The sequence below is a fragment of the Calonectris borealis genome, chromosome 5 (genome assembly GCF_964195595.1).
Source record: "Calonectris borealis chromosome 5, bCalBor7.hap1.2, whole genome shotgun sequence".
NCBI classification, from domain to species: domain Eukaryota; kingdom Metazoa; phylum Chordata; class Aves; order Procellariiformes; family Procellariidae; genus Calonectris; species Calonectris borealis.
The window spans coordinates 18,466,176-18,490,963 of NC_134316.1; the positions used below are offsets into that span (position 1 = coordinate 18,466,176).

Consider the following 24,788-nt stretch of genomic DNA (forward strand, 5'->3'; position numbering starts at 1 on the left):
ACTAGCTCTCTTCCTAACTCAGCCACCTAAGTCATGTTTCCAAACTTTGGCAAAAGCACCATAAAGCGGGCCAAAAAGAGAGTCTGAGGAACAACTACAAAGAGGAATCAAAATTCACAATAAATCTTATTTCAAATACATTAGGAGCAGGAAGTCTGCTGGGTCCACTGATGATCAAATTATAAAGGAGCACTGAGAGAAGATTAGGGGCATTGCAGAGAAGGTAAAAGAACTCTGCATCAGTGTTTGCAGAGACAGAAACTATAGAGATTTCCACATGGAACTCTTTTCTGTCTCCAGCTCAGCCTTGAGGACATACAACTCCATAGGGGATATAACAAAAAGCTATAGCATCCTGAGTGTCCAAGTAAAGTATATGGGGTTTGCTTTGTTCACTGTATTTTCCAATAAAAGATGACATCAAATGAAGCTAGTTGAAAGCAAGTAAAAGAAGATGGTTCTTCACACAACCATGGAACTCCTTCCCAAAGGATGTTGTGGGTGTTAAATGTTTGCAAAGATTCAATGAGAATTAGACAGGTTAATGAAGAAGAAATACATTAAGGATTTTTAAATACCCCTTAATTAAGACATTACACCCAGTCCAGGAAGTTGAAAATAGCTGAAGGCCAACTTGTCCTGTCTCATTCTTCCCCAGGCTTCTTCATAAAGTCATGGTCAGAGGCAGAATACTGGGCGAGACAAACATTTGGTTTGACCAAGTACAAACATTTTTTATGTTTTCAGTAGACAACCGTTAATTCCTTTTTGCTTCCATCCTACATGTTGTCTTTGTATTTCAGATCCATACAAAAATGGGCAGGATTGCTAATCTCCTTCATTGCTATCTCATTTTAGCTCTGGGAATTATTACTCCTAGTTTAGCTAACAGCATCACGATTTATATAAAGCATCCATGGTCCAATCCTCTAAGAGAAAGAGTTCTTCATTTCTGTGAAACCAACAGAAGCTGAGAACACTGAGTATTTTAAAGGATCCTGAACATGTGACAGTGAATGGGATTTAAGCATCCATTAAGAGCTGCACAGAAGAGCTTTTCCAAGTCTCGGCTCTAACAGACTACTGAGCTATGTAAGGGCTTTTACACATCATTTTGTTGTCAACATATGCCTGCTCATTTTCATCCTGCTTTATTCTGATCTGTTTTGGTTTTTTTTTAAAGTTTAAGACCTGTTTCCAAACAACTGTAATAGAATTGTAAAGCATCAAATGAGCCTTTCTCTTGGAAGATAATCATCATGGCCTAAAGGTTAGGTCAAGAAAGAAATTCCTCTTTTAAAGAGAATGTTTCTTCCCACACAGAAACCACAGGCAAAGGCTGGTTTGTATGATACCGTATGTAGTTTCCATAAAAACTACATGTTGCCTCCTATTTCAAGATGGGCCTGACCCACGCCCTGGAGGTGAATCTCTCTGGATGTTTGACATATGGGATCTAGGCTGGTGCTGTAGTTTGAGGCTGTTTTCATGTTACAATTTTCTTCTCTATTTCTGTGTGCTAAAGCCCTACCTTTATTGCTGAGCACTGCTGTTGACAGAGGATAAAAGAGAACAATAAGCAAAATTTACAGATGGCAAATGATTACTGGGAATCACTCAGAGATGATGTAGTTCTTTAAACTTCACTTACATTTATTTCTGTTTCAGAAAAAACTTGTACTTGCAGAAGGATCTAAAATACACAGTTTGAAGGAGGAAAGTCAAACCCCAAACTAGGCTAAAAAAGGTGACTACAGAACAGCAGAAAAAAAGGTTTGGGCCAATTCATAGCCATTTCTGTTGCAGCTCTTAAAATACCGGCATGAATTTTCTACTTAGCACACTGCAAGCAGTAGACTTGGAAAGTCCTATTGGAAAGTGAAAGCCTATTCTTCATACAGCTCTTTATAGTACTGAAAGAATACATGAACTTCTGATCTTTAGAAAATGTATGTGCCTTATTCCTGGCCTGAAAATATATCAAAAGAAAAACAGAGGGGATTCTGGGAAACTGTCTGCAAACTACGTTTTCCCTAAAGCCAGTTTTAAATGTCAGGATTTTTTTAGGCTACTGATTGTGCCACAGTACTTAAACAACAACAAAGCATGATGCTGGTTCTGTAAATTTTCTCCAAAGTTATTAAAGTGGTACTTCTGAAAGCAAAAATAAAATAATTCTCCCTCAGAATATATAAATTGAGCAACGACAATCGAACCAACAGACAATCATCTCCAGACAACAGAGGAGTTACAAAACCTGAAGATAATGATGAGGATTTTAAACAATCACTTTACCACTTTTATGCGAACTCTCTAAGTTCATGTTGAACTTTTGCTCCATTCCAATATGAACTGTATCATCAGTGGTTTTACTTTGGCTTGTTACACCTCAATTATCTTTAAAGACTTTCTCAAAAATGCAGAAAAACTACATTTAAAAAAGGCCAATGGCATAACTAATAACTCCCTCCTTCGTTCAAAGCATTTCGTCTATTGTGAATGTCACATACTTAGGAACTCTACTCCAAAATCTATTTTTTATTCATAAAGAAGGTGTCTGAGTCTTGGTCAAATCCAAATATGACAATTTGGTCTCCAGCTAATGTTTGCCACACATTAAGATTTCTGCATTGTCCTGGAATGTGAGAAGAAATGCATGACTGCACTGCCCTAATTAAAACTTGAATCCAAAAACTTGTTAAAAAAAAAAAAACACAACTCAGTTTAAAAATCTTCTTTGCCAACACATGCATTGAATCCTGCATTTTTAAGATGATTTGGGGAGACATTTTTGTTCTTTAGAAGTTGTTTATTACTGTTACTGTTACTTTTATTATTGTTGTTGTTGTTATTATTATTAACAACATGTTCATGTGCACAAGCATATTGCTTACTTGGATCCACTTATTTCACCATACAATAAAAACATTTTTTTCATTATCTCATTGATTATCAGGAGCCCATCTAGTGGGCCTATCTTCAGTGAATCAGTTTGTTTCCATTCTTCACCGCCGATGAAAGTCCCTAGCTGCTGACTGCAAGAGCACACAGTACAGTAACACATGAAAACATACAGTTTCATCAGGTCTTCACATAGTATGCTTCAATGTTTGTTCACAAACATCTCTCCTAAAATGATAGGAACTGAAGCAATGGGATCTCTAAGAAATTAGAATCATATACAACATGGAAGATTCTTCCTTCTTTTTCACTGCATGTGATATTCATTTATGCCAAGTAATATTTGTGTTAAACAGTAACTGTGTGACAGACGACTACTGACTACTACATGTCTGTGAGGGGTGATCTAATCTCTGCTGCCTGATTTCCAAAGCATTTGGGAAAGAGTCAACCTGCAATGTGCTAAGGGCTCCAACATAATAAGGTTAGTTATGCCTAGCTGTTCACACCAAAGAGTTTCCAAAAAATTTCAGAAGTTGAATATTACTACATATTGCTATTCTAAGAATTTTAAACACTGTCAAAGATATTAAACACTCTTTCTCCCCCTAAACCTTTCTTCCTCTTCATCCAAGAAGCCTCCCCTATAGTCACTAAATCAAGTTATTATATATTTATACACCTAGCTGCCTCTGGCCTAGCAATCTCCAGCAGGCCATTATTAACTGTTGACTTCAAAATTACTAGCAGTGCAGTGCTCATCGGGTTGGTCTGACATGTTTTTTAATATAAACCTGCCTTACCTGCTTTCCCTCTGCCTCTGGCAAACCAGCACTTCTACCGTTATCGTGCATGATGGCTGGAAAACACTTTCCTAAGATCTGCTTTTAGCCATGTAGCCTCCAGCCCAGTTTTACTGTCATTAAATCCAGCCTTCAGACCGTTAAATCAATCCCCTTCCTCCTCTCTCCCCACATATGTTGTCTTTTCTCACACCCCAGTGTTTGGCATTTTAATTATCTTCTGTTTCCTTACTATAAACACCTGGAAAGTAAGCCTTACCTGGCAATGAAAAGGGAGATAGACTGTCCTGTTCATTTTCCTCCTCTTGGTTCACCACAGGGATGTTCCCATTTTCAATATTCTCATGTCTCCCATTCTGAAGTGGTTTGCTTGAACCATTGGCAGATTGGATTAACCGCTGACGCTGCACAGTGTCAAAGACAAAACTGCCATAGTTTGGAAAATACTGACTTTGTTAAATCTGAGTTTTGCTGTCTGTCCAGCCCCAGTCACGTGAGCCATGATGTTTCTCCACAAAGCCTTCCTTCCCACCAGCAACAAACAAATCTGTCTGTGGCCTACCTGTCTTCATCAGGCCAGTGTTGACCATCCACCTCAAAATTACTGGCAGCAGTCTTTCAAGCCATGATGGAGAAAGTTGTCATATCTGTTCTTCCGCACCGTGTTTTAATGAGTGTGGTTATTCGGAAGCACTTCTCACTCAACAGTTCCCACTCAAACCAGCAATAGCACCATAATCTAGTGGTAACACTCAAGATACTTCCTCACTATTAGAGTTGGCTTATTAATGACTCATTACCCAAGATCTCTCCTACTCAGGTCCAACTCTTCTCCCTCCGTCTCATCCCCATTCCTTGAGGTAAATGTAAAGGTCCTACTTACTATTTCAAAAGCAAGACTAACCCTTGTTGCCCTTGTCCGAGTATATACTTTCATAAAGCTCATAATTGCCCCTGCAGACATGTATAAGACTGCTACAGAAATATTTTTAGTTTGTTAGATGAAATAATGCAGAGTTGGTAAGTGTTGTCTTTTTCATGACAAATTGTTGCAACTTCCTAAAAAGTGCTCTGAAATACCTTGAAAAATAAAGTAACTGCACAACATGCAAAAAAATTCTGAAACTAATATTAACATACTGTAATAAAAAATAGAGAAAACTCATATCTGAATACTTTGCAAAACTTTGGCAGTGAGAATACATAAGAACATAGATCCAAAATGCTCTGGTTTAGAGAATGTTTTTTGCAGATGTTGAACTAGCAAGTATCAGCTTTCTGTGCACATATCCATTAAGAAAGAAATTTTTTCCAATCAATGAATTGCCTTCAAAGCAGAACTTTTACAGTCTCAACTGCTGCTCTGTGCCATATCTGATCTTCTGCTTTTGACTGTACACCACCAAGCTGACTTCCTAATAAACATTTCACTGCTTTACTGTTAAATTGGACTTCCGTTACAAATATATTACTGCTGCTTTCCTTCACTGGGGTATTCACAATGCTGGGTAGACACATGAACTGTGTTATGATGTTCAAATTCTGGGAACTTGCTAAAGCTTGTATTTCCTAAACTACTGGAATTAATTTATTTGCCAGAGTAAAACCTCTTGTATTTGACACTGTAGGGAGCAAAGGATAAAATCCTGCCTTGATAGAAGCCAAGGTTGGCAGGCCAACCCCAAGTACTTCACACAAGCTCAGAACAGCATCACTTGGCCAGTCCTGTCACTTCAGCTGCAGGGTATGAAACAAGCAATATATGGTGGTGACAATATATCAAGTCACAGTTAACTGGAACTGCCCAGGCAAATTCTCCCCATGAAAATATTTTGGTCCATTTTGATTTTGAGCTGAGGACTACACTGAAGACTAAAGAGGTAGGCAAATATCTGATATGATCCTGATGTGCTGCTAATACAAGAGCAGTTCTTACAGATTTTTGGTTGCCCTGTCCATTATCCTTTCTTAGCCTGACCACTTCTGTAATGATCAAAACCAAGTCTTCTGTTGCAGATATAATTCAAATGTACACACACACACACTGAAACAAACATCTTCCGGCAAGGAGATAAGGGAGTCCCTACTTGGTGACTGCCCTCCCATTAAGACAGGCAGCATCACCAATTGGGAATCCATCTTCAAATCTGCTGTGACGTAGCTGCTAGAGAAAGACGTAGCTCTAGCCCATCCCTAGGAATATGGGAAAACCTGAATTCCAGAATCACTATGAGCACAGCTCTTTGGCAACCCCTCTGCCTCATAGTCATTTATTGTTTTCTTAATGAACCTACCTCATTAATGATGAGTCGGCTTGCCATTCTCATTCTGGTGCGTGGTCCAAACTTATTTGTAATCATAATCCGTAATCCAGCTTCAGGGAACCGGTATTTGGGGGGACTGGAGCAAATGATCTCATCCACCATCACAACACTGTTTTTGTCATGCTGCTGCATCCCCTTCACTAATGATCACAATGGACAGAGTTAGTTGTGGAACTGATCTTACCATGCTTCCCATCACCCAGAGTCATTCTTTTCAGGCTCAGGTGAGGGGTAATATTCATCTGAATGCTTGAATTTACGAGTGACTTTCCTGTAATATTTCTGCAGCCTGGTGAATCTGCTCATCAGTTGTGCACTTCGTTTAGATCACATGCTGAAAAGGGATTTCACTCTGCTAAGGTAGCCACCAATTCACTCTCAGATGAGTGGGAGCAGTTTTTACCCAGCCATTCATGCTGTATTACCAGTTTTCATCACTTATATTCCATTACGGTTTTGTAAGCCTTCTCTAAAAAGCACTTGCACTGTGGCAGTGTAGACAGTGCTCCTGAAACCTCTAAAGCTATCCCATTGGATCAAGGTGCTGCACATCCAGAAGTCCCTGATGTTGCGCTCACTCCTTTTGGAAATCTTCACTGTACCTTCACAGAATGTTATTAATATCTCTAACATGACAAGATTTGAAACAATGAAAACAGCAATCGTCGAGAACAAATGTATGTTATAAGTAAGCCTTTGTTAATATAAAGGAACTTGTACCAACGTTAAGAGTTCTACCATGTTAAGAACATAAACAGAGAGACAAAATTATATTGGGAATCAACACAAGTACAGGCAAGGACTTTCAGAGCGCAACAACAAACCAATATTCTCACAAATGCTACAGACTACACATAGCAAGCAGAGCAAGGCTCAGCAGACAGGAGACATACCCATGTGGTGTTAGAAAGCAGGGCAGGAAATATGCATATGACTGTAATAAATATTAATTATTACGTGTAATAATATGTACGGGGGAAAAAAACACAAAAAAATTCTTTGCTGCTTGTTTTCTGCTTTGCTTAGCTTGGCTTCACCCTCCCACTCCCCTTTTGCAGTAAGTTACTTACATTAAGAAGAGGAAGAGAATTTAGGGGGTAGAAGTGAAAGATAATTATTAGTGCATGGTTCCAGTCAGGAAGCAAAGGAAATCTAAGAAAACATTCAACTCAAACAAAGGAATTAAAATGGACCTGTTTTAAACACACAGAAATCTACATTTGTTTTTTTTTGCATTGTTACAGTGTTGAAATATTTTTGTTTTTCAGGAAGAAGACTGGATCCATGCATGCATGTAAATCACATCATGCAATAAAGGCTTTGCTGTCTCAAGCATCTTCTAACATACTTGAAGTTGAAGAAAAATATCCTTCCATTATCATTCAACAAGAAAAACCTACCAAGCCTGTAAATCACCAGTAAACAGCTATATCTTTTACCCTTTAGCATTTGAGTGTCTTGCTTTGTTTCACTAAAATGAGTTTCCAATGAGGACACTGGGGTCACCTGAAGGGTCATAAAGAGATCTTTGGTTTCACAAAGAAATATGCCCTACTCAAGGAATACACTCTGTAGTCTTGTCTTGCAGCATAGTATCTCTAATGGAGAATAGAACTAGTAGTAATTTTGCATTTGGTAAACATAAAGGAGCAATTATCCTCCCCCCGACCCCAACATCTAAAACAAATTAACCTCACTGAGTACCGCAGCTGATATGCAAATAAGGAGCACATCCATTCCAACGACTCTTACAGTTAGAGTGTAGCAGCTTTTTTGTGAACGAATTTATAGCCAGACACACTTCCTAGGAACCAATCCTCACAGAAGAGGACTCAACCACAGTAGCAACATTTACTTTAGTTAGACAAAGAAAGAGAAATGTTTGACAGCAATCCTGGTAATGCAAAAAGGCCAGATCTTTTTAACAGTCTCATCAGATTAACCGCTCTCAAGTGAGTTTCTCCAGTGAAGTCTCCAAAGTGCTTATTTATCTTACAGTGTCATGTAAAACATGGAAGCACTGCAGTTACTCTGGAACTGTTTCTTAGAGCACTAAGGAGACAGTGACCAAACCTACTCAGCTTTGATGAAATACCATGATAAAAAACTCAGCACTGATGTAGAATACATCACTATAAATATATATGTAACTAACTGCAGCTGTTTTGACTTACTGCAGCACATTGCTCTTACATTTTCATAACAGCTCTTCAGTCTCACTCCCTATACCAATAAATGTACATACCTTGGCCCCAAACAGGCTCCACCTAAAAATCGCAAAAGTGGTCTTCACAAATGTGAGACAGAGAAAAGCCTTTTTTGCTTCTGCTTTGCGATATTCCTTAGAAAAATATCTTCTGATAATGGCTTTTCTTTTTAACTAACTACCTAAACTTCCTGCTCACCACAAAGGGTCATCACCAACAACCCTGCCAAAATCAACAGAAAGCTTCTTGCTGACTTTGTTGACTCCTGATCAGGCCCTCAGGTATCTACATCACATTGTTCAGAAACCCACTTTTTTCAAGAGTTTCTGGTTTTAGGCAGGAATCGAACCATGCCACCTGGTGGAAATTTGGGTCAACATAATAAAAGCCAAGGACAGTGAGCCACGTTTGTATTTTAAAAATAGGAGCATTATTCACAAAGTACAAATATTTCGCCTTTACCTGTGTGTGTAGAAAACTGAATTTGTGTAGAAAATTGAAATTGAATTTATCTTATAGTGAAAAGCTCTCCTTTTTCTCTCCAAAACTTGAGTAACGGAAGCTTTTATATTGTACCATTGGAAGCTCTTGAAAATAATAAAACTTACAAGCATAAGAGAGAGCTGTGCAGCATGTGAATGCCCCTTTTATCTGCACCTTAAGCAACAGACTAACCATCCTTGGTAGGAAGAAAGTTCCTCACCCAAAGCAACTCTTCTTTTTTGGGAAGTAATCAGACCTTCCTCCTGTGGAAAATCAGATTAAGGTTAGACCTACACCTTAGTGAAGCCAAGGGAGGTTTTTTGGTGGATCCTGAAACTTGCTAACCACTGGATGGAGGTAAGGCAGAGGCCAGCTCTAGTTCTCTCCCTACTACTAGCAGTACTCCTGTTTCTGAAAGCTGCTGCTGGGGAAGGTGCAGCTCAGCTTGTGAAGCCAGCCAAGTGTCAACTAACAGCAAGTCACTGATAGGTCATGGCATATTTTGACTCAACAGCAGGGAGACGCAACAGGCAGCCATGTGATGGACAGCTTCTTGACACATAAAGCACCCATCTACAAAGCAGCTAGGCTAAAACTGCCATCCTCCTCTACCACTGCTCACTCCAAACTGGCACCTCCCTAATCTCTTCTTCGTGTCTTCTCTCATCCCAGGTGGGTTTGCCTGTGATAATATCTAAACTCTCACACTTTGAACAATGGTCCCTCCAATGCAGCATGTATTTGTGTAATGGGTGCTGGAGAAGGCAAAGGGAATCTGGCTGAAACTGCAGTGTCAGTGCAACTTTGAGGGAAATTAGAGAAGAAACCTGATGCGGACAGTTGCTAGTGGAGACACAATTCTCATGAATCCAGGTTTTTATTAGCTTTCTTGCTCCTTTTCCTAAAAGTTCTGTATGTTCTTCACAAGCATTAAATAATCTTCACATTTCCTGAAAAGGAAATAGGTGGACAGGCAAGCACTCAGTGCTATCATCCCTTTACCACACAGTGGCTAGAGATGAGAGCATGCAGGGAGATGACAACAGAACCTAACAAATGCTTCAGAAGTAAAAAACACTAACATCTCTGTTCTTTCACTGGATCACCATTTTCCTGTGTCCTCACTGCCCTAGGAGGTATCCTCTGAACCTTGTATGTACATACCTCCATGTCCAAGTGACAGACTTCACTACATCATAGTCAATGTTCACAAATATTCATTGTAAAATAAGATCAAAGTATTTCAAAGACATCTTCATTTAATTACGCTACAGTGTCCTGAGAAGTAATTTTAAATTTATATTAAACTATTGTCTAAACACCGTATCTGAGACCAGAGTACGTGTCCTGTTGTTGCATAAACCTGTAGTAAGTGACAGTACCTACCTTGAAGAGATCCCAGCCTAAACACTAAAAGCAGAAAAGAGTGGGGTTCTCTGAGTCTGCTGTAAATTCCTGTTTGCCACTATTTGTTATTACATGAGGACCTTTCCAACTGCTACCTACATTGCTGCTGAGCTCAGTCTCCTGGAATGGGAGATGTTTGCAAAGAACAAAGCAAGGAGACCTCACTTGTTAAGAGTAGCCCAAGAGCTCACTAAGTTATATGGTTTGTGCTTTGAAGGTAGGAATGATTTTGCCCTACAGAAAAAAGAGGGAATGGAAGAGAAGAGGGATAAGACAATGATAAAAACAGGCTTACAAAAAAGCCAAAAATACCCAGGTATGTTTGCTTACCTTCAGTACCAGAAGCTGGGTATCATCTTCTTCCCCTTTATGACAAAGACACAGACCTGCATTTCTCAATTTTACATATGTGCTTGGCAATATATGCAGAGCTATTTAGGCATGTGAAAGCCAGTCTTCTGAGGATCTGAACTCAACACGCAATCCCTCTTGCCCACTGATCTGCCCATGTCCTTTCCTTCAACACCCAAGTCTCAGCTTCTAGTTCCAAACTAATTTTTGAAGTGAAAATTACCTTCTTCCTGGCAAAAAAAAAATATTTCTTTCACAGCGTTGTAGCTCATCACTGAACAGGAGATAAAAAGGGAGCAAAATTGCCAATGTGCAAAGCAGCTTTGTTTTCAGAATATCAAAAAACATTTTTGATTGGTTTTTTTTCATCTGGCAGTCTGCTGGATTGTCAAGTTAATCTAATAAAAATTCGTGCTTATGATTGAATAGTAACACTGTTTTGATCCACATTAAAGAAATAAAAAGGATATCCTGCGAACTACTCTTTTTCCAAGTCCTGTCTGCTCAGCCTTACCTTTCCGTAGTAATGGAATGGATGGGTCATCACAACTAGAGGCATAACATTTATTACCATCTTCCAGCTCATTGTTGACTGTGTCACCATTTCCGACATTCTTGCTTTTAAGGCTGAAGAAATTTTGCATCCTCACATTGTACCTGAAAGTGCAAAGGAAAGGTCTGAAAATGTTGGATCATTGCATTTCCTTGTCAAACTTTTAAGTGTCTGAGAACAACTTATGCAGGCAAGCAGTAAAGCCTGGATGCATGTCCTCTCACAACTAATAGGAAGTTAAGAGAAAGGACTATCCAATTCAGCGGCAAGCTGATAGGAAAGCAAGGGCTGTACCTATCTCTCATGAGATACAGCAAACTGCAAAAAGACACTAGAACAGATTTAGTGAAGGCAAAACACTGGAGCTGTGGATTTTGGAGCCAGGACATTCGCTATACAACGGCTTCTTTCCTCCGGCATCAGCTCTCAATTTACCTCATTGTTTCTCTCAGTACTGTGTTCCCAGTGGCAGGTGCTTCAGCATTTCTGGGACTGTTGACCATACCCTTCTATGCTTACCAGTCTGTCTAATGTTCCTTGACCTTGTTCTCCAGAGGTTACAAAATATGTGTAATAGCTGACATGCTGTGTGCTTACAATCCAGAGTACCCAGTGGACTTTTTCATATATCTTTGTATAAATGACATTTTCTCTCAACTATTTCTGAAAGCTACTTTACCTCAGTGCACTATGAAAAGGATGCATGAAAATATTTGCTGTTGACTGAGCACAAATCTAGAGTGAAACTTATTAAGCATGAAAAAGCAAGGGATCTTACACAGAACCATAACTGGCTGTATTGTTTCTGGAAGCAGGAAGGCCAAGGACAAAACCACACCAAAAGAGTAATGGTCAATTAACACCTAAGGGGCATATGGAGAAGAAAAGCACTTACTTCATGATAAGTATGTAGAATGAATACATAATGATGAGTATAAGGCTTTCCCACCTCAAAGAGACAAAAAAAAATTGTTAAAAGGCCATTCAAACAGCTGCATGCTTTACAAGTTTTATGTAGGAGTCTGCATTAAACATCTAGTACAAGTCACATTTGTGTACACAGGATTCACATCATTAAGATTAGATGGTGTCTCAGCAGAATGGGGGGGAAACAGACTCTCAAGTTGCAGTAAATATGCAAATAAAATGTAATGCATGCATTTCAGAAATGTGCTACGCAGACTGAAACCATGGCTACCCTCTGAGGATCATAATGCGAAGGCATTTTGTCATTTCAGTGCTGAAGCATAACCTAGGCACTCTGAGAGGACTCTTTTAGAAGATGCTTATCACGTTCATTAGCATCCCACCTTGGACTGTTCTTTGGGACACCTAGCACCTCCATAAATGTTAACAGCCAGAATCAGAACAGCAGAACTTTGGTTACCCTCTCTGCATTATGTGAGTCTTCAGGCCTTACATAAAGCCTATTTACTTGGTTAATGTTTCCAGGTTCTTAAATTTTCTTTTAGTTTTCCCTGATCATCATAAAAAATATAACCGAAGAAAATACATAGGATTTCCTAGGTGTCAAATCCAGCTCATACTCCCTGCATCTATGAATGAAGGCTAATTACACTGCAACTCTATTTACTGATCAGTCTCACAGCAAATACGGGACTGTAGGGAATAATTTACACAACTTACCATTCTATTTTCTCATCATATATGAACTAGAAGAAGGGGAAAAAAAAAAGGAAACACATAAATTGACCATTTCTCTGATATATCTTGAAAACAGTCAAATTTGTTTAATAAATAGCAGTCATATCCAGCCAGAAGCTACTCGAGTTTTGACCCTTTCTAACCAGAACTTTCACTGTATGAATTGTGTCCCTCACAAAGCACAAACCTTGTGAACAAGGCTTGGATCCCTCTCAGTGATTGTTATAAATACTATTTAGTAAAACAGCGTGAGCATGTGAGAGAGACAGATATGCACACATGTACCAACACGCTGTGTTGTGTAAATGACAGCAAAGTCATGTATTCTGAAGAGATCTAGCTCTGAGTCCTTTTAACAGCTAGACTAGTTTCAGCAGAAATGGCAGCCATTTTACTTCTGCTCTTAGGCCAAGTGGTTATACGCATTCTACTCTACCCTATGTAAGTCCTGTAACTGAATGGGCAGCTGCTAGTGATCCATATTTATTACAAAACAAAGTGGATTCTTCCCCTCCCTGCCATGAGACACAGCAAATGCGTACGTTCAGGAACTACTACACTGCTCTAGATGAACAGAAGAATTTACCCAGAATCTATGAAATAAAATTACTGTGTAGAAGCAAGCAACAGCCCCCCTCCCTATTTAAAATAGAGGTGCAGCTCAGAATTTTCATCTCCACAACAAGCAGTCCCCTAGGTCTGAAGAGAGCGCACTGTGTAACAGTAGCCTGCTAGCCTGCAGAACTTCACAGACTGTAGGTACAAAATGAATGGACGTTGATGGACATGATGGACACATATTCTGTGGGGCTGTATAAAGTTTTCATATTTGGACCATATTGTGGAGCTGAGCCCTCACTTCCAGATGTCACTAGAACTAGCTAGGAAAATAATTGTTTACCAGTGTATATCAATGGTTAGCAGGCTGGTCTTCCAAAAATTCAAGCAATGAAACACGTTAATTCCACTTACAACAATAAGTACGATCACAGTTATCGTGTAGTATACAGAGTCCCGGAACACAGCCCACTGTGTGAGACAAACCACCTGAAAAATATCACAGCTTTAGCCCACAAAAATATGTGATTTTAAAGACAAAACAAAGGCCTCTATCTTGCAATCACTTAAGTGTGTGAGCAGAATTATTATTAGCAATGATTCTGGACTCAATCGCAGTTCTATGCTAACAGGAAGAGATATCAGTCCGTTAGACAATGGATTTATAATAACCACCAGTAATAAAAATCATATAGAAACTTCTATTAATGAAATACATTTCTTACTAATAATATTTTAATTTGTCATAATTTCAATTGTAAAGTACAATTCATTGTACTCCAGCAAATCAACGTTTCCCACTTCATTATATTTGTGGATATATCAGACTTAATACCTGAAAAAATAGATACACAGACTAACCATCTACTGAGTAGATGGAGCAAATTTCATGCTTGTGTCCTAGATTCTTTGATCACTGTCAGTACCAGAAAGGATTAGCAGTTGACTGTGAACACAGTATCGTATGAAGAGGAATCAGTTTCCTCTGTATGCTACATGTTCAGAGTGCTGAAACTACAGCTGAACTTTTTGGAAACATCTGCTATTTTTAAAGCATTTGTAAATTCTTTCCAATATTCGACATTTTTCAAGATGCCAGCTCATTTTTGGGTTTGACTAATACTCCAATTTTTTTTTAATATTTGCTCATGGAAACCCCTAAATTGTAAGCAGTTGAACTCCATGAAGATAAGTATCTTACTAACCTGTCCTGCAAACATTCCACAGACACCAATAATGCAGAGGATGTTGAAAACTGCTGAACCAACAATGGTCCCTACTCCTACATCTCCATGAGTGATAAATACACCTGCAGAGGGAGCAAAACATGCATTATTACCTCTGTCATTTCATTTTAGGTCACACGCAATTACTTAGAACCTGTACTACCTGAGAACAAGAGGTTGGTTGAAAGTTTAACCAAAACTTGTTTCATAATAAATGCCCACTTCTCTGTGGAATATTTTGTGCTTTTAGTCTAGTTAGCAGCTCCCCATTTTTGTCTTAACATCTCTACATATATATTTTCATTAAAAGTAAATGATTTCTTAACTAGTTAGTTCAACAGTAAGTCCTGTATTTCACAGCTTGGTTGTTAGTGGTGCAGTAATCCATTCAAATGAGTATAAAACATCTCCAGTCACATCAGGAGCATGGAATTTATTTCAAACAGTATAATAAAGCACAGAAACCTTTCTCCCAGGTATTTAATATTTAGTGTGTTCTTCCTTGCAATATCTCATGAGAATAAGAGATTCTTCCCTCAAAAAGCTGGTAGCCACTTTGGGTGCAGTAATGTGTGCCTTCTGACTCAGACAACCAGGATTCAGACTTAACCTGTTCTAGTACCGACTTTCAGATTTCCCTTAGTACTGAACCCACTATGCCTCAGATACCTATCCGTAACATAATTGTATCAGAATGACAAAAATTAATGGCTGGAGTGGACTGCCAGGGATTATCTAATCTAATCCAGCCCTGAGACAGAACCAAACACAAGGTGAATGCGCTACAGAGCTGTGTCTACTTGTACTTTAAATCTTTCAATAAAGGGAGCCTTAAAGGCTTACACTCGTTGCTTTTTAGTAAGTTGGATGTGATGTTACAGTGCATTCCGTTAGACTGTATTTCCCTAAAGTTTGTAAAAATGTCAGTCAGGATAGTAGCAGAAAGCCTACTAAGGCTTTACTAAAGACAGATTTATCGAATCTGCTGCTTTCCCCCTTCTCTATCAGTGTAATTCTGTGTCCCTCCTTCTGTTAATAGGTACTGCTTTTGCCATTTAAACTTCCTCTCTATACCAATGATTTTTAATATTTCAGAGATTACTTCAAATAATTCTGTAAGTAATATATACCATGTCCTTCTGCCTTTAACAGATCTGACTTACCTATACATTAATTTGTTCTTTTCCCATGTTCCCTGTTCTCCTACTTCCTTGCTAAAATTAATTCCCTTTATTTGTAAAGAAAGAAGCCAAAAAGGCATCAAATATCTCAAATTCTCTCTCAGGGGACTGCAGTAGATATCTTCTTTTACTTCCTATGTTCAGAATCAGCCATTCCTCTCTGTGTTTTGAGATGAGATTCACAGTTTCATGAGATATTTTGAGTAGTTAATTATACCATGAACCACAGACTAAGTGACAGCTGCAATTGCTGATTATAAATTGACAGAAGAATGGTAGCACTTTTGGATACCTCTGCTTGATCTGCTGCTGATTTTTTAACAGCAGATCTCATAAAAGCTAGTGTGTGGGCTCCATACCTATAACAGATGCAAACAGTTCTGGAGTGGAGCTCCCTGCTGCCATGAATGTGGCTCCAGCAACATCTTCACTCAAATGTAGTTTCTGGAAGAAAAGCATTGGTAATATCACCACTGCTACTGTATTTATATTGCACAGTTGTACAGTTGCAAAGATAGAAGCTCTTCACTTTCTGGCCACAGTGCTGTTAAAGGATGAACAGTCGCTATGATAGAAAAATAGACACTGCCTTTTGAGAAGGCAAATACACTTTGGGCAAGTAGAATGTTTATACCCTAACTCAGTGAAGTGTCAGATAAAATTATGTACTTACATGTAACTGAATAGTCAATTGTGGCTTATATGTAGCTGATTAGAGAAAAGCATCTCTGTAGATTCAAAAAAATTGTAAACTTCTCAAATTGTTTTCATTAATTTACTTTTGAAACTCTAAACACAATCATTCAAGAATTAAGGGCAATTCTTGGGGCTTCCAAAATTTGAAAACAAAAATCCGTAAGAGAAAAAGCTTACAAACAGCAGGCCTGATTCTGGCTTCACTTTACAACTGTGTTAATCAAAAGTGAGTCTGCTGACAAAGACAAAATTAGTCCAATTAGACACAGAGAGGCCTGTGTACTGTGGACAGATCTATTTTTACAACAGTGTCTCTTAAGCTCTAATAGGATATAGATAACTTAAGAGTTCTCAGACCAGCAGAAACATGTGTAGCTCCACAAGAGCGCTGCATCAATTTAATACCGTCTGAAGATCTTTCCCTTGAACTATAAAGAAGGTTTAATGGAGGAGCTTTTTCCTTTTTGAGAGTCTCTAGACTCATCTTTAGTACCTTATTTCTCTTCCAAGGATAGAAAAGTGATTAGTGACAAAAGGACCAGTACAGAAATCCTGTATTTTTCAGGCAGTATGCAACATTTTGAGTTGATGAAAATGGAATCCTACAGAACTTTACAAAACATAAACACAAGCCCTGACTGTACCATTTGATCTATTACCAGTCATACTGTTGCAGGAGCTCAAACGTAGTGTGCTATCTGAATTCTTCTTCGCTGTTTTAATGTTCAGCAGAACATGAGACATGAGACAAAGATTTTATGAAGGATCAGTGACAACTTAATTGGTACAACCCAACTGGTACAACTTAAATATGGTATATAAGGTGCATGATGAAGACAGAACATCTGAAAAGGGAAAGATAAGATCCCTATTGAGTATTTTACTATTATTGGCCGCCTCCCTTATTCTTCCATTTGTTCTTCTATTGATAAGTGTAAGTACATAGCCCTGAGTAACACTAATAGGAATTTAGTACATATATCCATAGGAAAATAGACTTTTTAAATAGCTACAGGAGTTTTTCAGAAAATGGTCACACAGATTTTTGTTAAGAAGCAAAGGAGATGAGATTTACATTTTGCTCTCAAAAAGGAATTAAAATCTGGTTTTGTATTTTGTATTTGTTTTGCAGTAGTTCACCAAAGCCTTACATAACACAGTATTTACATGACAAGTATAAATTCTACCCTATCCTGATCAATTCACTTAATTAGAATCCTACATGTAATTTTGCAAAGTCTTCTCAACAATTATGTAAAGGATTACATTTATTTATGAATTTTTTGCATATAAAATATGTATTCTCATTCCGTATCAAACCAAGGTACATACTTTTCTCATGTATTCTCCCCTTTTTCACTTTATGCTAGGACCGCATACGTTTGCTTTATCCTTGCTGATACAGTGGTAGATGTGCAATAAAATTTGCATAGCCAACACATTAATTTGTCTACATATGATTTCTTTCCACAAGTGACTTTTAAAACTAGGAGTGCAATAATAAACCCAACTCACCCATATGTCATATCCATCCTAGCTACATGCTTCAGGTATTTAAGTGTGGGTTTTGCCATCTGATCTCATTAAATCTTTCTTTTTTTCTCCTTGAGTGTGGCCAGGGGGACCAATGTGCCCAGACCACAGGTTCATTTTTTGATGGAAAGCTCAAATAATTTGAAAAGGACTGAGGCCAAAAAGTTGACAGGAATGAACTCCAAACAACGATGGCACAAAACGTTTGATTCTATAATATTCTCTAAATTAATTTCCAAAAAAGAAATAAAATTCTTTAACATACCTCACAAATTTTCTCTAAGGATGGAACAAAGAAGTCATCACATACTATAGCCAAAGCATAGAACATATAAAGAGCCTGTAAAGAAAATAAATTCAGGAAATACTTCAGATTTTTCCTGTACATGAAAAGAGGAAAGAAGGCAATGCTATATTTATTCAGACTAGCAGAAATATGTAGCTTCATTTTTTATTCCATTCCAAGTAAAAATTTTTCTGCTGATCAACTTATGGCATAAAATCAGATTCTTGAATGTAAGATTAAGTTTAGGACAAGAATGTTTGCCAGACCGTAGAATATGAAAGGTACCACAGTTTGATAGAATAGAGTGCCACAACAGACTTCATATAAAGGAAAGTAATGGGCAAGGTTTACAAAGTTACATAGTCATCATCTATATTTTCAATTAATTATCAGACCAAGTAATTAAATAGAAAATAACACTCTGATTAACAATACTCAGGAAATAATCACACCTGGAAATAAGCGGACCCTGGCCATGGCTCACTGCACCAAACCTCTCAGGAATGATTCTGGTTTCCTGCATACATGTGATTCTCCCTCTGTCACATTTATGTGGCTTTATGTGCTGTGCTTATGCAGTGGGCCTAATCCTGCTGCTGTCCATCAAACACAACTCCTTTTTACTTTACTTTCCCTGAGCTGGGAATGGAAAACTGGAGCCCGCAGGCCTTACTTGTTGTGTTGTTTTCTACAATAAAATATAAAACTCCACATGACATTTCATGTATTTCTTCAGAGATTTTTTTTTTTAATTACAATTGCATCTTTTGCATAGAGGCACAATAGGAAAGAAAGAGAATCAAGAATCTTCCACATAATGCTTGATGTCATCAACAAAGGAATCCCAAACCCTGTTCATACAAGATGAAATACAAACAAATACAAGTCAGTGGAAGAAATCCCTCTGTGATCCATGTGGCCAGGATTTTATCTCCAAGAGGATGAATGCGTAGGCACTGCAACTTTAGACTTGCATCATTTTCTTAAATAAATCATAGAATCATAGAATCATTTAGGTTAGAAAAGACCCTTAAGATCATCGAGTTGAATCGTTAACTTAACACTACCAAGTCCACCACTAAACCATGTCCCTAACATGTTACCTTTCGAGCGTTTGCACCTATATAGACATATTAGAAACACTGAAATCAAAGTATTAGAAACATGTTGATATATACAGAGCTCTATTTAGTAAGGCCACTAGGATGATTAACATCTTACAAGACAAATAAAAAGAAAACAAAAATGAAGCATAGTAGAGGAAAACTTACGGCAATGATATGAAGCAGAACTGCTCCTTGCTGCCGTTCTTTATTTGTAAATACATCTTCAGGAAATTCATTAATGGCTGAAAGAGAAAAATACTTTTTTTTTTTTTTTTAAATTTTACAGCATCTATAAATGAAAGACTGAAAAATAAGGATGCATCTCTAGAAATATATGACCAAACATGTCATATATCTGTGTATATATGTCACATAACTGTATCTTCCAGTTTATTACATTATAGCTTGCCACCTCAGAATCTCTTTTCTGCTCTGTAGAAAAAACAGAGAACTGATACTTAGTAATACAGTGTTATTAATTATCATTATTCCAGTGACTTAAACCAAGCTCCACTGTACTAAGAGTTTCAGATTTTTAATGCCTTATTTTTACTAGCATGTCCTCTGTGTTTCCTCTAAATATACTTCCGAAGTGATATGCACAGGCACAAAAATTCATCCTGAAATAACGTTCCTGGCTTTAAGTGTGCCTTGCCCGAAAAATTACACAATGGTGGTAAACTTCCATCAGGTTCTTAACTAAAAACTTTTATAGGACTCCACAGTCTTGCAAATTGTTTCACAAAGAGTAAAGTGATTCCAAGTACTTTCTCCAGAAAGTCTACTATCTAAATATGGTGAAGGAAGGAATGAAACAGAAATGGTAAGTGGACAATAGAAATGTGCAAAGATATGAGTTTTGAGATTATTTCCAAGTGACAGTGAAGTTGTGAGGAGTTCAGTTAAAAGATCTATGTTCCACACAGAGGCAACAGAGTGAAAAAAAGATTCCAGATGGTGGAGACAAAGACAGCAACTAAGTCAAAGGCCTGAAGAAATATATGAGATAAAAACCATCCAGACTGACAAGACAGGCAGGGATAGAGATCTACAGTGCCTCAACAGCAGTCTGGGAAGTTTAAAGGTGAAAATTATTTCAGCCACTAGAATCCAAATGCACTGAAGTCATTAAATTATTATTCAGAAAGAGATGTTCCTTTCCGCAAGCAGTTGTAGATGTAGGCTGACAACAAGATAAGCTCCAGAAGGTTCTTAAGAACTTACTATAATATACTGAAACTCGGGAAGGAAACAGAGGGAATATATGATCATCTTCCCCATATTTCAAGTCTGTCAGTTTAAAGAAATGCTTAAGAGCACAATTTATGATATTTATGGTGTTCCATTTTCAATTTCAACAGCGTATTTTCTCAATTTCTCAATATAATTCTGCAAACAATAACCAGGAGCATAGAAACCAAGAATTTGAGGTGTGGTTGATGCTTTTAGCTACTAAACTTCAAACACACTAAACCAGCCTAATTTTCAGGATATGTTGCACTGTAACTATTTGAAGATTACGCTTTTTAGAGTATCTTAAATTTGACTTACTTGTAATCACCAAACACACTTGAAAATCTTAGCTGCAGTGAGAGAATAATCTAGTTTCAAAGACCTGAATGACTTCTCATGTCCGCAATCTTTGAGTTTTATACAAATACAAAAATGCCTCTTCTCATCTGTACAACACACACCTATATATGTTGCATACGTCTAGCTTGATAAAGACTTAAACAGTGTCTCCATGCAAAGTTGAAGATCCCATAGCTCTGTTTTCTCCTTAGTGCCCACTACCATAAATGTGTTATTTTTTAATTAATATACTGGCAGCAGGCAGTGTTTAAAACCTATACATAAATCATATCTTCCTTCCAAAAGTCAAAGTTACCATTTTATGAAATCTCTCTAAATCCTCCAACCTAATATTTGAAAGCCACTATAGTTTTGTTTAAAACTACTAATGGTCTATAAAATATTTAGCATAAAATAAAAGTTCATCAACAATGACAGACTGCAATTCCTTTACTGCTTTTCATTAGGCTTTTTAATTAGACCTGTTCTTATTGTTGTATTCTGACTGGAACCAGTATCAGCACTTGATATGTTGAATACAGCTTTCCCAAGGTATAGGTGCATCTTTTTGTTTAAATCTCAGACAACAAAAATTATATAAATCTATAATAAATTTTTCTTAGGTACTCCTGAATGTGATTTCCTACTCCTAGTTAAATGTTCTATTCCTGGTCCTCCTCCTGTAATCACCAGGAAAAACTGAAAGCGATAGTGGATATAAACACACAAATGCATGAGCACAACAATACCCAATCATTCACTGAATTATGGAATACCATTCAAGCGTATGCGGGGTACTTCAGTGCGTAAAGACCATAAGCAGCCTTCCGATTTTCTCCCCCAGCCCACCGGCGGGGAGTGGGCGAGCGGCTATGTGGTGCTTAGTGCTGTCTGGGTTTAAACCATGACATCTACACAGAACTCATGGCATGCAATTGTTCTCACATAGAGACACTACAAAATCTTATTTAAAATCCAGAGAAATGAAGCAAGGCTCTGGAGCTTGGTAAGTACGACTTCTTCCTTAATGAAATGGCCACTTGCCAGTGAGTTCCAAGGTAAAGTTTGGAGTTTTTCAGTATGAACACTTGCTATCTTTATGGCTTTATTATCCAGATAATCATAGGTTTTGTATAATTGTCATCTATAAATTCTGTATACTTTATAGAATCATAGAATCATAGAATCATTAAGGTTGGAAAAAACCTCTAAGATCATGGAGTCCAACCATCAACTCAACACCACCGTGCCCACTACACCATGTCCCTAAGCACCTCATCTACACGTCTTTTAAATACTTCCAGGGATGGTATCTCAACCACTTCCCTGGGCAGCCTGTTCCAAGGCCTGACCACTCTTTCGGTGAAGAAATTTTTCCTAATATCCAATCTAAACCTCCCTTGGTGCAACTTGAGGCCATTTCCCCTCGTCCTATCACCAGTTACGTGGCAGAAGAGACCAACACCCACCTCACTACAACCTCCTTTCAGGTAGTTGTAGAGAGCCATAAGGTCTCCCCTCAGCCTCCTCTTCTCCAGGCTAAACAGTCCCAGTTCCCTCAGCCGCTCCTCATAAGACTTGTGCTCCAGGCCCTTCACCAGCTTCGTTGCCCTTCTCTGGACACGCTCCAGCACCTCCATGTCTTTCTTGTAGTGAGGGCCCCAAAACTGAACACAGGATTCGAGGTGCGGCCTCACCAGTGCCGAGTACAGGGGCATGATCACCTCCCTGCTCCTGCTGGCCACACTATTTCTGATACAGGCCAGGATGCCGTTGGCCTTCTTGGCCACCTGAGCACACTGCCGGCTCGTGTTCAGCCGGCTGTCAACCAGTACCCCCAGGTCCTTTTCCTCCGGGCAGCTTTCCAGCCACTCTTCCCCAAGCCTGTAGCGTTGCCTGGGGTTGTTGTGGCCGAAGTGCAGGACCCGGCACTTGGCCTTGTTGAACCTCATACAGTTGGCCTCGGCCCATCGATCCAGCCTGTCCAGGTCCCTCTGCAGAGCCTTCCTACCCTCCAGCAGATCAACACTCCCGCCCAGCTTGGTGTCATCTGCAAACTTACTGAGGGAGCACTCGATCCCCTCATCCAGATCATTGATAAAGATATTGAACAGGACCGGCCCCAGTACTGAGCCCTGGGGAACACCGCTCGTGACCGGCCGCCAACTGGATTTAACTCCGTTCACCACAACTCTCTGGGCTCGGCCGTCCAGCCAGTTTTTTACCCAGCGAAGAGTGCACCTGTCTAGGCCGTGAGCCGCCAGCTTCTCTAGGAGAATGCTGTGGGAGACAGTGTCAAAGGCTTTACTGAAGTCCAGGTAGACCACATCCACTGCCTTTCCCTTATCTACATGCACTGTTCTTTCTTTACTCGCTGTATTATGGTTTTAGTATTTTAAACAAAGATTTGTTTTTCTTACCTACTGCTGTGATAACCTGGTTGCTCAGGAAAAGGCTGTTTAGATTCCCTTGGCTCCTAGCTTAGGTCTGGGAATCAAGGTCACTTAACTGAGGGGGGCAGTGGTATTCCCTCATCTGTATGAGCTGACAGAGGGAATATGATTTTATCACGGAGTTTGAGAGAGCACAGTCTGCCCTTACAGTACAATCTGATGTGTGTGCACAGCAGGGCACCATCCTACTTCACAGAGAGATATTTTCTCATGTATGGGAGACAGAGCTATCTGGCAGCCCGAGTGGGAGCTACATCTCCTCGGTTTCTACTGAAAAGAGACAGACCAGATGGGAGAAGGAGATGAAATGAAGAGCAGTACATCTAATGGGGCTAACCTTTGCCAAAAAAAGGAGGGGAACATACACCAATCATCTTAAAATCAGCTAGAAATACAGAAATATTTATCCTGCTGGTACTGTTGCAATCCCATGGCTCCTGGAGCTCATCTTTTCAAACACAGACTTATTGAGGGGGAAGGGAAGGCACCAAGAAAGCCAAGTCTATATTGGAACTGTCACCATTCTGCAGCTTGTTCCTTCTCCCCAATCATGAAATGAGTAGGGAAGCAAAAGCAGCTTATCCAGCCACGACTTGGAGGGGACGCTATTTTTTTCTCTGAGTGATGGAAACAAAAAATCCTTGATTATGCCATGACAGAAAGGATGATTCACCTTTGATAAAAAGCTCTGGCTGAGCTGTCTGTGGCTAAAGACCTACACAAGGCATGCAAACAGCATGCCTCAGAACAGAAAATAATAGCAGCTGCACAGCTTAAGATGTCTGCGTGGCTCTGGAGTGAAGATTTGGTATGCAGCAGCCGGGGTAACCCTGGCATGCCAGTGACACCTGCCCGGACATAGGCTGTTACCGGATTACCTCTGGGTACCATCAGAGCATTGTTCCCACATGCCCTATCCATACTGTGACAGGCAGTCTGCCAATGAAGTTAAGTTTCAAAATCTCCTAAGCCTGACAGAACATCTCAACAACCACGTGGATCTGTGGTTTTATAACCCGCCTTGACATGTGATTTCTTCACCTTATCAGCAGTTGATTTACTCACAGAGGCAACAAACATGCTGACTCTTAATACCTGCTAAGCGTTCAAGCCTGTTATAACTCTTTAATTTCTCCTCATAGGGAGAAGGGAGCTGTACCTCTTTGAAAGGACACACGCAATTGGCTCCACTCTGCCTTTGCAGGGAGGGGGTTAGGCAAATGATGTGCACAGAAACCGACTTCTCCTTTTAATGCCTGCATTTTGTTCCTCTGCCCTTGTTCCTCTGTCCCTTCAGGACACGTTACATCTATAGATTGCAATACCTATCCCTTTGCCCTGGCATTTGGGGGTTGTTGATCATTAGACTCATCCAAGGCAGAGATATAAGGGGAAGAAGGACAGACGGAAGGCAGAATTATATACTTCCACTTTTACGCCCTCTATAATCATATTCACAAGCCAGCTTGAATATTTCAAATTT

The 24,788-nt window shown here is 39.1% G+C and overlaps 2 protein-coding genes across 2 annotated transcripts in view; one reads left to right on the forward strand and one right to left on the reverse strand.

The window, feature by feature from the left end:
- Positions 1 to 19,520, reverse strand: part of SLC24A4 (solute carrier family 24 member 4) — a 33,935-nt gene extending 14,415 nt beyond the window's left edge. The window contains exons 1-10 of the mRNA XM_075151206.1: positions 19,446 to 19,520; positions 18,154 to 18,228; positions 16,019 to 16,103; positions 14,458 to 14,561; positions 13,667 to 13,741; positions 12,677 to 12,702; positions 11,925 to 11,978; positions 10,991 to 11,133; positions 5,999 to 6,168; positions 3,964 to 4,108 (exon numbers count right to left, since the gene is read on the reverse strand). Coding sequence (XP_075007307.1) covers positions 3,964 to 4,108; positions 5,999 to 6,168; positions 10,991 to 11,133; positions 11,925 to 11,978; positions 12,677 to 12,702; positions 13,667 to 13,741; positions 14,458 to 14,561; positions 16,019 to 16,103; positions 18,154 to 18,219 — 868 coding nt within the window. The 5' untranslated portion in view covers positions 18,220 to 18,228; positions 19,446 to 19,520. The remainder of the gene's footprint in view (positions 1 to 3,963; positions 4,109 to 5,998; positions 6,169 to 10,990; positions 11,134 to 11,924; positions 11,979 to 12,676; positions 12,703 to 13,666; positions 13,742 to 14,457; positions 14,562 to 16,018; positions 16,104 to 18,153; positions 18,229 to 19,445) is intronic.
- The window catches only part of NDUFB1 (NADH:ubiquinone oxidoreductase subunit B1), a 449,978-nt gene that overhangs the window by 277,120 nt on the left and 148,070 nt on the right, over positions 1 to 24,788 (forward strand). The gene's annotated exons all lie outside the window — the stretch shown is intronic.